Source organism: Micropterus salmoides, unplaced genomic scaffold, assembly GCF_014851395.1.
Source record: "Micropterus salmoides isolate LMB-PRFRI ecotype aquatic unplaced genomic scaffold, ASM1485139v1 Ms_hic_scaffold_13, whole genome shotgun sequence".
NCBI classification, from domain to species: Eukaryota; Metazoa; Chordata; class Actinopteri; order Centrarchiformes; family Centrarchidae; genus Micropterus; species Micropterus salmoides.
This window is the reverse complement of record NW_024040374.1, coordinates 20,475,823-20,493,635: the sequence shown is the minus strand read 5'-3', so window position 1 is coordinate 20,493,635 and position 17,813 is coordinate 20,475,823. Positions and strand designations below refer to the sequence as shown.

General features: G+C 42.2%; 1 protein-coding gene across 3 annotated transcripts in view; it reads right to left on the bottom strand.

Annotated features, from left to right (window-relative positions):
* Positions 1-17,813, bottom strand: part of LOC119900836 (zinc finger protein GLIS1) — a 70,660-nt gene that overhangs the window by 30,533 nt on the left and 22,314 nt on the right. For all 3 annotated transcript variants that reach the window (XM_038716107.1, XM_038716106.1, XM_038716108.1), the window contains 2 exons: positions 12,855-13,047; positions 10,005-11,535 (listed from right to left, as the gene is read on the bottom strand). In XM_038716107.1, coding sequence (XP_038572035.1) covers positions 10,005-11,535; positions 12,855-13,047 — 1,724 coding nt within the window. The remainder of the gene's footprint in view (positions 1-10,004; positions 11,536-12,854; positions 13,048-17,813) is intronic.

Here is a 17,813-nt window from a genome sequence, read left to right as displayed (position 1 = left end):
CTTGCTGTCAACTCTAAATCGCAAGAAATCTTTTTTTGGTCTCTTTTTACTCTAACCTTTCTTGTCTACTTCCCCTGTAATTTCCTTAATTTCCTCAGAGTGAAAACTGTCCAAACAAAAAGAAAATGGGTCACATTACTCGCCCAAAATGAAACATGTGTTGTGATTGCATTTCATTTTGGTCTATTGAGGCTGCTGGAAATGGAGAAATTGGCATCTTCGGACATTGCCACAGGTCTGGAAAGATGCCCTCGCTCTGACAACTCCTGACACTAACCAGTCATGCTTTAGAAAGAAAATTTAAAAAAACTCCACCGCTAAACCCCAGCATCAAACCAGAAAGCCGAAGTAAATTGCCAGTAGTTGATTTCTAACAGTGTGAAAGTATTTTAGAGTGTATTTTTGTAAAGTATATATTCTTGTTGTGGTCAGAGAATATTTCATGCTAATGTACATCCTCAACACCACACTTTTATTTCAAATTAAATGAGGGAATGCTTTTATTGCCAGTTTATGATTTCAGATAATTTCAGATGTGGATGCATTTTATGAGCGATCCTACTGGTTTCAAATTCTTGTGTGACAATCTGATATAAGGACTACCACATTTGAGGTCACAGTATTCCTGTATCACAGAGACTTGTTAGGTAAAGAAAAGCCCTTCTCCCTTTATAGCAAACCATCCGTTGTCCACACAAGGCAAAGAGTTGACACAGCTGTCTAAAGGCTCACGCCTACTGTAGCATACACTGGGCGACTCTATAACTCTGACGTGACAACAAATAAACACTGCAGACGTCCAGGGAGATGCCAAGGCAAATACCTTGATGCCAGAAGCACTATAGTATTCAGACAGAAAACATGCCAGCAAAATTAAACAATAGGTCAACATAGCATTGTGATCAACACCAGCCCAAGGACTCAAGCAGGGTGTAGGGGGGAGAGAGTGCGTTTATGCAACCCTCTGGAGGGGCTGGAGGGGGACCAGACCACAAAGCCTTCTGGATAAAAAAAACAGCTGCCCGAGAAATGTGGTGCAACCGGGATGCCACGGTGCCCCTAGATTTGTTCACTCCTCAGCATGCCAAGGTTGTGTTCTTTTCTGCTCTCTGTGGGTTTCAGGCTTCAGTTTCCAGTTATGTGGATACGGCTGGTTGCAATATATCACACTGCGCTAGACATTCAGTGTGTCACGTCCAATCATGGCTCAGGCGTTCTCAGCTAGCACATCACTGCTCATTCACATTTCAATAAATCAATTCACCGCATTTCAGCGTATAGTTCTCTATTCATATTCAATCCACACTAACATGTCTGCGCCCACTGTCCGATAGGAAAACACATTTATTTGAGCACAAAGCCACTCCCCATTCCTGTGCAATTACGATTGGACTCAAGCAACCCGCCAACGGCAAGAATCATGAGGTATCCACTGGTATTCTTCAGTAAACGTTATCATATTTATGGAACATTTCCTTCAGATTTCTCATCAGACATATGTTTATGTTAGCCGTAATGTGAGTCCCAGCCTGGTACTACTCGCTGGCCTCACACACTTTGCCAGTTAGAGTGCAACTGCATTACAATACACCATTTTTCCCATACACAATATGTATTTCCTGGCTCTACTTCAAATTATGCATGACCTGATCTAAATGCCTTGGCTGTATGCCTTTCAAGATGAGCTTGGCATACTGGTGATCCTGATGTTTGTTTGTTTTGCCCCTGACAAGGATGTGGCGTGATCTAAATGGCAGCTGCTTCGTGACACAGTATGAAAGATCCCTGTTATGAGAAGCTGGAAGAACAGAGGGAAACAAAAGGATGTGATCCGACTTAAAGGCTTCTTACTTCTACTGTAATTCTGCCCGAATAACTAAACCAATCTGGTTCTAAACCCGGCATAAACCTTTTTACATCGATGTTAAACCAATTCCAAAGCTGAACAGACTGAATGTGAAACAGATGTTTTTAGAGGTGAACAGAAAGAGAGAGGGCTTCTTTCTGGAGACAGTTAAAGATCATTGGGGTGTAAACTCTACGGGGGAGAGGTAAATCCAAGCTTAAATATCAGAGTCTCTGTAGTGCCAATTTTGTTAGGTCACACAATCATAAAATAGGGTAATAAGATATTGGATCATTCTGTGTATTGTGTCCTTATATGTCCCTCTGCTGCAAAATAGTTTTGTTCCCCCCATTATAAATCATTACAGTAGATGTGGTTTTGGTAAAGGCTCACTGTTTTCATATACATGCCATTTAACGCAACAATCCATGCCTCAGTTACGATTGGACCTTTCCATTTGGATCAATCTTCACTCTCTCCACTCTCTCGTATGCATTTGAGAAGGTCTTGACAGTGTAAACACACACAAGACTCAGCTTGGAGAGCTTGGTCGACTTGTAACAAACACTCGAGTTGTGTGTGTGTGCAACGGCTCTGCTAATGCCTCAAAAATGCATTCAGGTCCACATTCAGTGCATACCAAATCATTTGTCATGCATAATGCCTTATGATGAATTCTGGGCAAAAATGTCGTTTTTGGGGATGACATCAGTTGAGCTGAATTGCCTGTCTGGCTCTGTTTCTTTCAGCCTTCACTTCTTTACTCAAACATTCAAATTAAACCCGGCACACTAACCACAGAACACCACAGCGCATAATTTAAACTTGACACCCTTAATGTAAACACGTCTTTCGCTACATAATTTATCCATACTTCTCTTAGTGTTTATTTTGCACGGTAGCAACTCAGTTTCTCATATATATTAGCTGCAGGTCTAGCCTAGTCTGCTGTGGTGCAGTGTGGGTCTGGCTGGGTGGAGGGATACTGTCGTCCTGGATTTGTGGAGTGGCCCTGAGGCAGAAGTGGTCCCACTGTGTATAAATGTCCTTCTTGTTTGCTTGTATGGTGGCGGTTGGGGGTAGATGTTGCTCTGGACTCGGTTCTACGCAGTGCCCTTTGCCACACAGACAAGTCAGCAAAACAACAAAAACAAACATCTGCATGTGCTAAGAGATTTACCTCTGTTTGACACACACAGCACACACTACTACAAACTGACCATGTTTGGTGGGTATGTTTGCGGAGTGGCTGCTGTGGCACAAAGTGTGCCTGGGCACAAAACGAGGCCAGTGTGTGAATGTGAGGAGTGGGAGAGGATGCTTGCCTCAGAGCAGAAAGGATCTCTTATGTCTTTGCCCAGTAAAATGCCACAAACATACTTTGGCTATAATTATCTGTTTGACTGTAGCAAAGAAACAGTTAAGTACGCCTCCACAATGCACATGATCCATGACGGTATACAGCAAAAAAGCACTACTATTGAGCACTAACAACCAGGACACATTTTGCTCTCTCTAGTTTAGAGTCGAAAAGCAAGTCTAAAAAAGGCCCACGACCTAAGAAAGAGATCCCACGGCTCCCCATCCATCCTCCCTCTCTGTACTGCATGACCCGGGTTCACATCCCTACAACAGCCCCCCTGAACATGACGGCGGCCCTGAACACACACCCCAGCTTCATCTATCCAATGTATTAGTAAACTGATCTGGCTCAGTAGAGAAGTTAAACCGATTAAGGTTTTGAATGGGACACAATTATGACACAATCTCTGTGCAACGTATAACCAGTCGCAGCCCTGGGTCTTCAGGTTTCCGATACCAGAGCGTGATTAAATGCTGAGGAAATGTGGAAACTCAAAATATTGCATACCAGACAAATGCAATTAGAGTGTATAACATGTAGTAAATTCTTCATGCTTTGATACCTGGTGATGAGGCTAAAAGCAAGGTAGCTGTAGCTGTTTGACCTTTTCGTAGATTGTGTTCGTTGTAGCAGTGTCCACTTCTTTCAGAATGCTTATAGTTTGCATGTTAAACCAATATTTATTCTTAGCTGTATTTCTAAAAGCAACAATCACTCAAATACAACCAGGAGTTAATAAGAGTTGATCACCCAGCGCATAAGTGAAAAGAGTTCCTCCTGCTTCCTAACATGGGTGCTAATAATGTGTGTAATGTGCATAAGTGTCTTCCTTTAGCTCTGCCTGAGACAGTTTGTCATTAGGTGGCTTGATCTCTGTTACATGTACTGGGCTAAAAGTTATCATGCTGACATTGTTGTAGCAAATTGTGATTTATGATGATTATCCAGCTGCAGAACCTCTCCACCAGCAGCTTTAGACATGCCACATTGTGACTCTTTTTGGCACAAGTTGGCATGTCTTGAGCAAAAAGTTACTATGCATGAAATGAACATACTTTACCAATTTGTACTGACAGGAAATAATATTTTTTTTATCATTTATGAAAACGTACTGAAAACCTGTTAAAATTAGTATGGAATTAGGACACAACAGTTGACACGCTGAAGTGATATGTACAGACTGAGAAAGAGAGAGCAACAAAAGCTTTAACAAATGTAAGACTTTTAAGGACTTAAATTTAAAAAATAAAATTTAAATAAAGAAGAACAAAACTACATGTTTGCACCACGCTAACATTCAGTGCATACTGAATAGTCAAACACTTGAAAGCATATGTAATAAAGAAGTTTTTATTTTCTTTCATTTAATTGTAATCATATTTAAATTAGACTTTAATTATTTCACAACATTTATTTGGACTATAAAATCTATTCAACATAAAACACCCCACAGGTTTAATATTTATTAAATGATAATTAATTGTCAATTAAGTTAAGAGTGTTACAGTGTCTGGCTAAACAAAAAGATACAGACGCGACACTGAGGTGTGTGTTGAGGTGCAATAGGCCTTGAGTGTATCAAAGCAGTGCAAAGTCAGATCTACATGATAGATAGTGGGAGAGAAAAAGAGAGGGAGGTGGGGTGGGGTGTGCTAGAGAGTACTGGGCTACATTACTGCAAAAGATTGACTGGAAAACATTTTTCGGCCTGACAAGAAGTTGGCCTGGCCCGCTCAACTAGGAAAACAAGAAAGATCCATCTATCCAGGGCTTTCATTCCTATGCCAAAACATCAGTCGCAGAGCACCTCTGCCAGCAGTTTCATCATACGAATATCACATGTGGACAGTGTTGTGTTACTATTAGCATGACGACGGGACTGCCAAGCGGCACATTAGACCTGACAGGAAGACAGGAGGATAACCACTGCATGGGATTATAGGTTTGCAGAAAGAAATTAGACTATCTAGCTACCTGATGAACTCATTTGCCTGGGGAATGACTGACACCATTAATTCTGAAATGTCTTTAATGGCTAACAGACGCACAGGACCTTCAGATAAAGTGCTATAAGTTGATCTCCAGGTCCTTTATTTGAGCCTGATTAGGTCTTTGCATTTGTGCCAAATTAATTGACTTTAGGAGCTCTGTTTCCGAAGCATACCGTGACTTCTGACATGCTGAATCAATGCCTTTTCTCGCCTATTGACCCTGATTACTTTAAATGAGCCATATACAGGATTCTTCCAGTGTGTGTGTGTGTGTGTGTGTGTGTGTGTGTGTGTGTGTGTGTGTGTACAGCCTGAGGAACCAGTTGGCCTTGCTGATCCATGGTATTTTGTGTTGGTAATTTGGTTTCCACGCATGCTTGAGTTCCTCGGGTCATTTTGAATGTCTGCATGTTGTTGCTGTTGGGTGCAAAACACTGTGACTGCAATTGTGGAGATTTTTACTGTTTTTATCAGTTAAGGAATGACATGCTACTTTAAAGGCTGAGAAAGGTTTTCGTAGCTCCAGTTATATATATCTGTCTGAGCCTCTCTAAGTGATCTTTAGGATCTTCTGAAAGCAAACCAAGGTCCATACATCCTAAGATAAGTTCAGAAAATGGACTCAAAGAGATTGTGGCCTTTAAACTGTCCAGACAGGCCAGAGTGTCAGAGGCTCATATGGGTACAAACACATTAATATCAACATCACTCGTTGCCCGCACCCAGTGCCCAGACAGCTCTGGTTTCAGGTGGCATTCAGAGGAAAAGTCGGGTCATGTGCTGAACCTCAGTTTTAATTAGCTAATGGCACTCCTTGTTTCATCTCCTGCGTCTGAGCTGATTGCTCACAAAAGACTCCATTTACCCCTGAAAACGCATGCCATCCTGCGCTCTATGTCTCAACATCTGCTGCTGAGGGATTTTGCCACTCTCCTCCAAAAATCAGTCTATTAAATCTAAATATATATGTTTGCTAATTCACACCAGTGAAAAAAGAGGAAATTCCATGATCTATACTTTTTCCAGCAGGTTTCAACATCTAACTTTCCTTCAACAAGTGGTTTGACTGAGTGCATCAGTGAGTGTGTGTGTTTTGGTGTTTGTCTGTTTGCGTGCACATGTGTGTGTGTTTGGACAGGATCCCATTAAGCAGCTAATGCTGGCTGTGTTTTATCACAGTGAAATGGGTGGGTGGCTCACTGTCTCGCCTTTGAGTAACACTAAAGTATGTGAATGTACCCTTTTATGGAGGAATTTTCTTTTGTTTTTAAATTATTTGTCAGTTACGTCACCTTAATGGTATGAACGCAGGGGGGGAAACATAGGAACTTCACTCAAATATTAACAAACAAAATGATACTGTACATTACCATAGCAATGCTGCAATGAAAACATGTTCATCTACTTACTTAACGAGATAAAAATCACAATAAGGATCATCTTACTTTACTTACATGAGACTTAACAAGCATGCCTTTTCAGTCATGAGCAAAAATTTCATTTTAAATGAAGCCTTAATAATGTCTCCATGCAGCCTTAATAACAATAATACCTGTGATTTTGTTAGAATTTCTGTTGTTAAAAGTGCTGCATCTTTCCAAAAGATTCCTACTTGCTACAAAATCCCGCATGTAAAGACAGTAGCGTAGCAAAACCACTGAATCATGTTTCATGCCTTGAACCACTGACTGAATCCTTCATCCCACGGCAACATAACCTCCTCTAATGACATTTAAAGCATACTGTTGTTTTGAATAGTATCCAAAATGATATGTCAAAGAAACCAAATAAAGTGCACAGGGCTGTTCTCCTGCCTGAAGTCCCTCTTCTATGTAAACGCTCTGTCCTTTAGAGCTTCCACGGTTTAGGAGGATATTTTCTGACTTTCATAGCTCACAGTCCTGTCTTCAGACACTTCAAATCCGCTGGCCCGGCCTCTGACAAAACAGAACAATATCAAAGTCTGGGTCCATGTCAGGGCTACTCTTGGTGGATATATTTTTAATATTTATGCAGACACAGGGAAAAAAATGTAATAAACTAAAACAACAAGTGAATTAGGCATGAAACACAACAGGATATTGCAGAGAGATTATGTTGTTTCCTTTTCGCCCGTGTATCCTTCAGTGCTTGCCTGCCCTACACAACAGCCCAGGGCCGGCTTTAATTGGTGGGGAGAGGAAACCAAACATATTTTCTAAAAAGGTAGCAGAACTTTTTAACAGCCACGAACTCAGCCATCTACATATGGAAGAAAGTGACTTTTATTTTTTGTAAAATATTAGCCAGGTACAGACTGTGACAGGCCCATGCAGGGGTCGGGCTACAACTTGTGTGTTGTGATAATGACTTTTTCCTGCCAAGATGCAGCATGGAGCAAATGTTGTGCAGCTGTAAAAAGATATATATATATATGGATAGATAGATATATAGATATAGATAGAGAGCGAGAGAGAGAGAGAGAGAGAGAGAGAGAGAGAGAAAGCGAGAAGAGATGTGTTGTGTTTGGATGTGAGGAGAGCCCTGTTTCATGAGCACTCGCTGGAATCTGCCACTGGAAACATAATAAAAAGGATTAGCTCTGGTTTTTCTAGAGAATTTGGTCCTAAAACAGAATGTCTCATCTGCTTCCTCTATACGAATTGCTCAAATTCTTGAATGCTTTTGTCTATTGCATGAGCACGATAAACACAAGAGGCATCAGTGCAAACGGCCAAAAAGCACACAAGCTCAGACAAAAAAAAAATTGTGAAGGACACAACTAAAATACATGAGCATGCTCGCTCTTTGAAAACACACACGGAGACGCTAGGTTTCCTATAAGTACACGGTGCTTACTTAAATCCGTATAGACTACATACAAACACAAACACAGTTACAAATACACACAGAGAGCGTGTTTATTTTCTCTGGCCCTCCAAGTTTATCTGCTGAAGTCTCATATCAACATACATTCAATCCCTGCTGATTAGTTGTGTTGATTCAAGCTTGAAAACATTTCACATTTCTGTTTATGTTGTGTCGGAAACGCAGGAGTGTTACAAACCAACGTACTGTACACGGAATCAATACTTCCTATTGTGAGAGTCAATGGAAACAATATCCCCATTTTCACATTACTGCATGGCTGCGAACACTTTGTGTGTGTGAGCTTCACAGTGCCTTATGCCCGCAGACACAGTCCAGTGGCTCGTCCACACTGAGCTGAATTGTTTCAGTGCTCACATGTGGTAAACATCTCCAAAAACACACATAAACACACACACACATACACCTTAACAGTGACACATTCATGCATACACTTATAACCTATACACATTCCCTCAGTGTCTATTTTCTGTGTGTCACCCAAATGTGACTTCTATCGTCGCTGGACTAAAGACAGACCCGCACAGCGTTCCATAGAGCAACAACAATAATCACAAAAGAAAAAGACAAAAAGCCTTAATACAACATAGTCCTGAAGCAGACAGCAGGGGAACTTACAAAGCAGCAAATTAATTTTAATTTTAAGTTCACGCTGAGCCAAAAAAGCAGAAACACTAATACCCAGGAGTGACACAAAGCAAGGAGAACAGCAGCAAGAGTTGAGTTTTTGTCTTTTTGGCTTTAATCAGCATTCGGCTCAGATGTGCACTAAGAAGTATCAGAATCAGTCAAAATCAACATGAATTTCTTATCCAACACCACAGAAAACTGCCATAAAATACAGCTTTCTATTAACAGACCCTCACCTCAGCTAATTTTACAAGCCACTGTTATTTAGAAAAATAGAAGACCTTTTTGTCTTTAAAAAAAAGCCCTTGAGATAAAACAGGTGCTGCAGCAATATTGCAGACTCAATTTTTCAATAATTAGGATTTGGATGGGCTCCTGAACTTGAAGAGCACCACTTGTGACAGGGGCTTTGGGTGATGCCGTGAATTGAGCAAGACTAGCAAATGTTACCGGCTATCCCTCTGCGGCTCCCTTTTCCAGACTACTACATTTCTCCTCATGTTTGGCTTGGATATGGAGCCAATTCACTTAATACTTGTGGGACAGCTAAACATTTAAAGCTCCCATTTAAAAGGATCAAGTGTAGGCATTGTTTGGTTATGTTAACCATATGTGTTGGCTTTTCATGATCTGAATCCCTTCTCAAAAAACAGAGTGCTTGTGAAAATAAACATGGCTTTGCCCTACACAAATTGTGGACTAATTGTGTATTTGGACTAAATCATTCTTAAGGTTGGAGGGCTTTTTCCATTTTCTAAGGGACGCAGGGGAGTGACAGCTTGACATTGATTAGTGTGTTGACTTGTGGAATATGAGCCTTACCTGTAAAGAATACAACCACAAATCTATTTATACTGACAAGGTAGTCTTTTTTTTTTACAAGTTCCACTAAAAATACAGGAATTACAATCATAAGTGTTTCTCAACCAAAACAAAATAAAAGTTTCTGTTGAAAAGTAATCAGCAGTGAAGCAAGTCCCGTCTTGTTTTTGGACACAATGGACGTGTATTTCGACGAGGGAAAAATAATCTTGAGGGAATGTATTACTATGAAAAGTGTGCTTGTGTTGTGCATTTTTTTAACAGATGGCTGCAATTATGGGACAAACTAGACTCATATTAAACTAATAAATACAAACTAATCCTTTCAAAAAGAAGCAAAAATTTGTAAAAGTAAGACAGCTGACTATGAGGTGGTTTTCAACAATATTGGATGTATGTGTATATCTAACTGAGTACTGGCATCTATTTTTTTGGGGTCAGGCCAATGTTGGGTGGATAATATTACAGGCTTATGATGACTCACCATACACTTGTTGGGTTTCTCTCCGGAGTGGACTCTCATGTGAATGAGTAGCTTGTAGCGGGCGTTGAAGGGCTTGTAGCGGCGAATGCAGCCAGCCCAGAAGCAGGTGAAGTCCTCGCCTTTGCGCTGGTCGATGTGTACCTTCTCAATGTGCCTAACAAGCTCCTCCTGCTGCTCGTACGCAGCACTGCAGTCAATCCAGCGACACACCTGCTTATCGGCCAGTGCTCCTCCTTCAACCTCCTCCCGCTCTGGGGCTGTGTGAGACCCAGGAGGGCCTCCAGAGGTCGGTTTGAGTCCCAGGGAAGAGGGTGGTGCTACTGTTTGCTGGCTCTGGTGGTGCAGCAGACCCCCAGGACTGTGCCCCACGTATTGGTGCAGGTAGTAGGGTGGAGGCATAGAAGGGCGAGAGGGGTGAGGGTGACGAAGGTGCCCGGCGCGATCACTCAAGTGGTGATGATGATAGTGGTGCTGAAAGAGTTCATCTTCACTGGGAGAAAAATCATCCAGGGGCTCTTGCTTAAGGGCAGCCCCTGATCTTTGGCCCCTGTCCAGGAGAGCCCCAGTTTCAGTACCTGTATGGAGCATCCCAGACATCAGGGCCCCACTCATCAGTAGCCCCAACCCGTCCGAGCCTCCTTCTCCTCCCCCCACACTTCCCCCAGCGGTTCCTCCAGCCCCACTCCCGTGCAGCATGGAGCCCTGCTCCTCACACAGCCCCTGGCTATGCCCCTGGCCCTGCTCCAGCTCCACTGATGACACTGAAGAGGAGGAGGAGGAGGAGGAGGAGGAAAGGGACAGCAGGCAGGTAGCAGGTGACGATAGCTTACAGCTCTCCTGTAGCGTGGCCTGCTGGGGGCTGCCGTGAGGTGGGGGCCTCTGGGCGGTTTCCCGTGGGCAAGAGTTAGAGGGTGAGGATGTAGAAGAGGAGGAGGAAGAGGAGGAGAGGCCGGCACTGCTGGCGTGGCTGGGCGAGAGGTTAGAGCGGAACCCGTTGACGCAGGCAACCATCGACATCTGGGAGGAGGAGCAGATGATGGCGGTGATATTGATCTCCTCGGAAGCAGCGCCAGTAGCTGATGGGGAACCTGTGGCAGCAACGCTGCCAGCAGCGGCAGTGGACTGTGAAGCCAGGGACAGGCAGCGTCGCTTCAGACTGCTAGCACTGAGCAGCCGCGCTGAATGACGGGAGCCAGCTGGGGACAAAGCCAGCGGGGAGGAGCCATCTCCATTATTAAACGGTTGCACTGCGTCCCCTGACACAGCACTACCTATGCCGCTCACTGTGCATACGCTACTACCGTTGTTGCTAGTTGCTCCAACTATTTCGTCCCTTGTCAACCCTAAAACTTGGCCGGCCCTAAAGTTCTGAAACCCGGCCTGAGACGTGCTATGGACCCCGGAGATCTTGTAGCCCATAGAATTCTCCTGTTTGATTGGGTAAGGGAGAGAGGAGTGACCCCCATTGGCAGTGCCGCAGCCCAGGCCGGGTGAGGCCCCCGGCAGGTTCCTTTGGAAGGCAGAGGAGGATCTGTAAGGGGAAAAAGACCCAGAGAGGAATATGAGCGCTATTAGCTCACAGGCTGATGACAGATACTGGCTGGTTGATCCTTCCCACCAGCAGCACAGTAAGAGTTTAGCTTCCTGCTAACCCCTCCTCCACTAATCATTCTCTCAGTTTATATTAAAATTATGTCGTCCTAAATGAGTCCCACTGACCTAAAATAATTTAGTCTTTCATTCACCGTAAGGGACCTTATGGAAGAAACATTAACATCATGTAAGCCATGTTGAGGATTCAGTGACATAAGGTGATGGCGGACACCAGGTAGTATCCACTGGTGATCATTCAAAGTGTTTTTATGAATAAATGAAATTGGATCTTCCGGTAGTGAGAGGATATGAATGGGCATTTATGACTAAGAATAGAGATGGAGGTGGAGGGGGGGGTGGATGGCTACTTAGACTGAGAGGCCACCGGCTAGTGTGTCCATCTGACAGGCTTTGATGACACAAAGGGGTTAAACCCAACCCAACATTGGGGATAAAAAGGGAGTCACCTGTTTTGGTGGCATAATTGCAGCCTATGAAGGGTCAGCGTTTACAATACTGTGTATTATGGTGGGAATCTTTGCCCTGCTGAATGGGGAACCCAGGTCAGATTTCTCCATGCGTTGCTATGATCTCCTACATAATCATTCCTGTCAGTTGGCTCATTATGGATTTTGTCCAAAGCCCCTGAGTGATGTGAGAAGAGCTCTCTTTTCTCTGGGCTGTCTCATGAAGGAATCGTCTTTGTCCCTGCCACTGAGCACGCTGGGGGGAAAAACAAAGCTAATGCTAGCTTGGAGAGAGCCACTGGCAGACTTTGTCATTGTTGTTGTTAATAAAGACTTGACCCCCCCCCCCCCCCTCCGTCTATTCAGGAGTACCATTTCCTGTTTGGCTGTAGTGAAAATATTGAGACACAATATGAGAGAAGTGAATATCTTTCCAGAAGTACTTTTGGCCGGATGACTGAGGATAGAGGGTGAAGAAGTAGAACAAACCCCACAACATAGAACATCACTGGAAATACTTTCTGACTTGACCAGTGGTAGTCAACAATTGCACAACAGAAGAATTGCATTAGTGTAACATAAATGTTATACTTTGGACCCCTTCAGTGTGTTTTATGATACTGGGTAAAGCTTTCCAGCAATATATGTGTGCATCTGATCCACAATAGCAAACACAATGAAAAACACATTGTACCTGCATGTTGTTAGTAATACTATACCCAACAGTAAACATTCAAAACTGAAACAGGAACAAAATCATTTTAAAACCGCAATGATAGTGACAGTTTACCTGCCGTCTTGGTGAGGGCCATCGTGCAGAAGGAGGTCGGGTGTAGGTCTGTCGCAGTTGAGGCTCTGGGTATAAAGCCCCCCTAAATGACCCCCTACCAGCAGTGGCAAGCTCTGCCCACATCGCATCAGGGCGCCCTCAACGTCACCTAGATCAGCGTCTACATCCTTCTCTGAGCAGTAGGCACCATTCACTGAAAGGAGAGCAAGAGAAATGTCACTAAAGCTAACGATGCAGTGACCCAATGTCACGCTCACATTAAAAGCTGGCTAAGCAGATTCGACCAAGTGATCTACTGACTTGCCCTGGAAGAATAATCAGTTTATAGTGAGATTCTTGCCATCAGTGACATGTTGAAATCCTATTAGATTATGAATATTCTCTTGAGGATATAATTGTTGGCTGCCAAAACTGTAGTATCTAGTGATATATGGAGAGCTCTTTGGCATCGCCCAGCTAGTGACAGTTAGAATAACGGCAGAGAGATTTACTGCCAAGTAATATTGCTGGAGTAATTGAAGAATTGTATTCCAAATGGCAATGTGTCCATTTGGAAAAATAAACTAAGTCAAATTAATGTGTCCAGAAGATCCAGCCAGTAAAAGTGTAACCATTGACTCTCAATCAAGAATTAAATTCACCATCAGCTGTTCTAATTTCATCCTTTTGTGAATATTGATTTAATTAATTTGTAATTTTATTTATTTAATTGGTAATTCATTAATTAACAATACTCTGTGATTTAATCTAGAAGTGCTAAATCAAAGGCAACTGGACTTGCTTTAGATTTTGAAGCTGTTTCGCTCATTTTTCTCTCATTCAAAAGGCATCTTCATTGATTTAAGGTTAGATGTCCATCCATACCCTCAGATGCAAAAAGCAAAAGGAATCATTTAAAACAAATGAATGCTTCTTATCTGCAAATTACCTGTTTGGTGATGAAAATGCATAGCAAAATAAATTAAAATCTTCTTTTTTGGGGGGGATCAACAATCATGTTTAATTCCTCAGGCACAAGCCCCACATAAATAAGCTTTTATTATTATAATTTTTTATCATTCCAACCTGAGTATCTGATAAAAAGTAAAGGCGTTGTGAATGTGACCAAAAACATAATAAATAAAATAGGAAAGAGAGAGATGAAAGTGAACAAAGGGAGGGCCTTGGAGTATGAGGAAATATTTGTGAAGGGTAAGCCGATATCCCCACACACGCCACGTGTCCCCTGTTCCAACTTCCCTAACTCAATTTCTCAAATTCAATTTTCTCCTAACGATGTTATTGACAATGTTATCACACACCATGAGCTATTATTAATAAAATCGCCCAAACACCATGTATATGAGAGAAAACATTAAAAGGTACTGGAAGTGATGAAAAAGATATATGGGGCAAAAATGAACTAAATGTGAAAATAGTGAGAGAAATATTTAGCAAAACTAAGGATTTGGGGAACAGATGAAAAAGGAAAAAAAGACTAACAAACGAGAAAGATATTACAACATGAGCAACAGATAGAGAGGGAGAGTAAACAGTTGAAGAGAGAAAGGGAGGGAGTGTTTTGGAATATGGTCAAAAAGGTTACATGGACGAACAAAAGACAAGAGAAAACAAGGAAACTTTGTGAGCCTTATCCTCAGTTTAAGGACCATCTTTTCACATATCCCTCCCACAGTTGATGTGTCATTAATCTCCTCTGCATTTGTCTTGTCATGGGCCACAGCAGAAACACAAAGAAGTGGAGAAAAGGCAAAGTGAGCAATGCAAACAGTCAAGTATCACCAGGGGACCGCGGGAACAACGCTGTCTTCACTCAAAGCCATTAACAGAAGGCAAGATGTCTTTCAGCTCTGGTCTGTTTTCAAGCAATACATTCTGTTTACCAAATTCTGGATTGTTCAGTCTTTTTTTGTTTTACTTTTTTCTTTCTTTTCTTTTTTTTTCACTGCTTGTTGGCTCTGTTTCTGTATGAAAGTTTCAAGACCCGCTGATGCTGAAGCCAAGTGTTTCCCTGCCTCAAGTCAGGAGTAATTCAATCAGGATGGCCAGGAGACACATGAGTCACGATGGAGATGACTAACATCATCAGAGATCTCTTAATTAGGCCTTGACTGTCCATGTGCATGCACACGAAAACATAAACAACCAAATAAAAACACTGTCATCATAAAGCACTGGATGGACTGGCAGTCGGTCAATGAGGCTTTGACTGAATGCACATGCTCTCTCTCACACACATATCATAGTCACCACCATATAAAAAAACAGACCCACTCCAGGCAGCCCGGTAAATGTAACCCGAATCATGAAACAATGCTCTTTCAAACCTTATTGCTCTGTTCCACAATACAGAATGGATGTTTGCCAGGAAAAGTCCACCGTATAAATGTGTTAGACACACGGAGAAGACAGAGATGATCCCAGACCACTGATTACCTGTCTGCATATTATTTTACTTCAAAAGGCTGAAAATACAACCATTCTTTTCCAGAATGATTTTTATTTGACATGAAATATTTTAAAGAGTCTTCATAGCCAGAAATCATTGGACGGACGTAGCACTGAGCTTAGTTTTGTATGTCTTTTGCAAAACACTACACCTGGTTTTAGGGCTGGCTATAGAACCTCAATACTTTCTTGGTACCAACCAATTCAAGTACAAAGCTGGCAAATACACTATACGGACAAAAGTACTGGTACACCTACACATTACTTTTATAACATCCCATTCTAAGTCAAAGTTCTTCTGCTGCTTGTGTTTGGACAACAACATATTTGTGAACTTTTGTTCTTTTCTTTTGTTCAATTAAAAAAAAGTATTATGGAAAAACATATTTATATTTCTCAAATACGGTATCAATAAAATTCAGGTATCGATATTAGTATAGAACATTTTCACATAATACCCAACCTTACCTGGTATCCCCACTAATACTAAGGTAAACATGCTCGTAGTGAACATGCTAGTACATGAGTATGACTGGGAATGTTGGATCAACAGTCCACCATGCTGCTTAGTTAAACTACATCAAGCAAGACTTATTTAAACCTAACAAATTTTTTGGCCACTTGGAGGCAGCGAAAACAAGCTCTAAACACAACACAGACATAAAAACACTTTGCACATCCAGCATATACGTTGCAACATTAGCATTCATTTGGGGCTGTGCTTGTGTCCATCTGATGATTGGCTGACTTAAGTCCAATATTCACTCTCCATTTTGCTCTGTTTTGCTGTTCATCGACTCCAGAGGGACATATTTGGCTCTTTAGCTGCAAAAAGCTCACCAGATTGTCTCTAAATTTGTCTGCTGTTTGGTGCTGGGCAGGTAGCATACAGTTACAGTTTTAGAGCTTTTTCGCTGGAAATAGCTGCCTGCAGTGGCTGGAACCGAGACTGAGGAGTGTAGTGTGAGTGAACCAGTAAAGAAGTTGTGGGCCGTAAAAAGAAACGCAAATCAACGCACTGTAGATCTGAGGGAAACAGCAAGAATTGGGTGATAATGACCTGTGGGTTTGTCACTACGAGCGATTCCTTTCACATGCAAGTAATCATGTGACCACAGCCTTAGCCCTTCTGCCTAAATCACAAACCAGGAACAGAATATATACACGAACTATTTAGACGTTATTACTGTCTGGATTTTCAAATTAGCTCTCGCTGCCATTTGGAGCCACCATGCAAAACAACCTACAGCAGCTTTAAAGCCCCATTTGTTAGAAGGATGTGAAGGATGTATTTTTCTTGTTACAAAGAAATTACAAATACATCTGGATTTTTTACCTCCTGCGAGCCTCTGACTTTCACATGTTTTAATTGCATCTAGGAGTTTGCGTGACAATGAGGAGTGACAATGAAACCCTTCTTGCATGGCTTTAATTTACCCGTTCAAATACAAACAGTTAGCAGTACATCCGAAAAGGGCAACAAAAAAAGATCTGCTTGCCTGTGCTCCTGTGTCCAACACTCATGATGAGTGTTGCATTGTGTTGTGCAAGCTCAAGTGGATTCTCCATACACCTCCGGAGTGTCTCCAGGACATTAAAGTCAGAGTGTTAAATGAGTGTTAAAGGTTTTGATCCCGCTGCTGCCGAAAGTTAGCGCTCTGGTGATTTAGAGCTTAACAGAATCAGTCATGGCCCGGTTGGGGAAACAGGCTCCTCAACATATGGTGGCTTGGATGGGACCCAAAAGTAAAATTCAGTTTATATTGAATGTGCCATGGTAATTCAGCACTGAACATTTCATTGTGTGTTAAAGCCTAGTTTGATCAGGATGTAGAAGCCAAAGACAGCATCAGGGACTGAGGTGAAATGTAAGACATTCAGCAGCAGTGACTGGAGGAGGGAGAGAGAGGGACAGAGAGAGAAAGAGAAAGAGAGAGAGAGAGGGAGATATGTCTGTTTTTTTTAAATCTGCAGAGTTGATGGGTGGTCTCCTGAGCAAGGCAGCTGTGTGTTCATCATACTTAACATTCCTCTGGCTGTGGATATGAAGTTTTTCCACTTTTTGTTCCGGGGAAAACTTGAGTTGTTAAAAAACATCTCTCTGTGTAACCCACTGATATAATTAACAAACAGAAATTAAAGGTTTTCACCTTTACTGGACAGATTGAGCAAACATGCAGACTAGAAACGGGCAACAAAGGTTGTGGTAATGCATGCCACATTATACACAGTAACCATCCGGCTACCAAGGTGCTCCAGTGCTCTGTTATTGCTGACCACAAGTAAAGCTTTGCGCAATGTTTTCATGAGTGGGTCCCTATTTTGTTTGTATCATGCACAAGCTCATAGACGACATGATACACATTCCTACTGCCGGTTTCACGTTATTCCACTGATCAACAGTTGGCAGCAGTAATGCTCAAACAAGCAATGCACAAAGGCAGGGAAGAAGAAGACTGCTATCAAGTTAACACGGATATAAACGATACACGAAGTTTCAAAATATCTCCC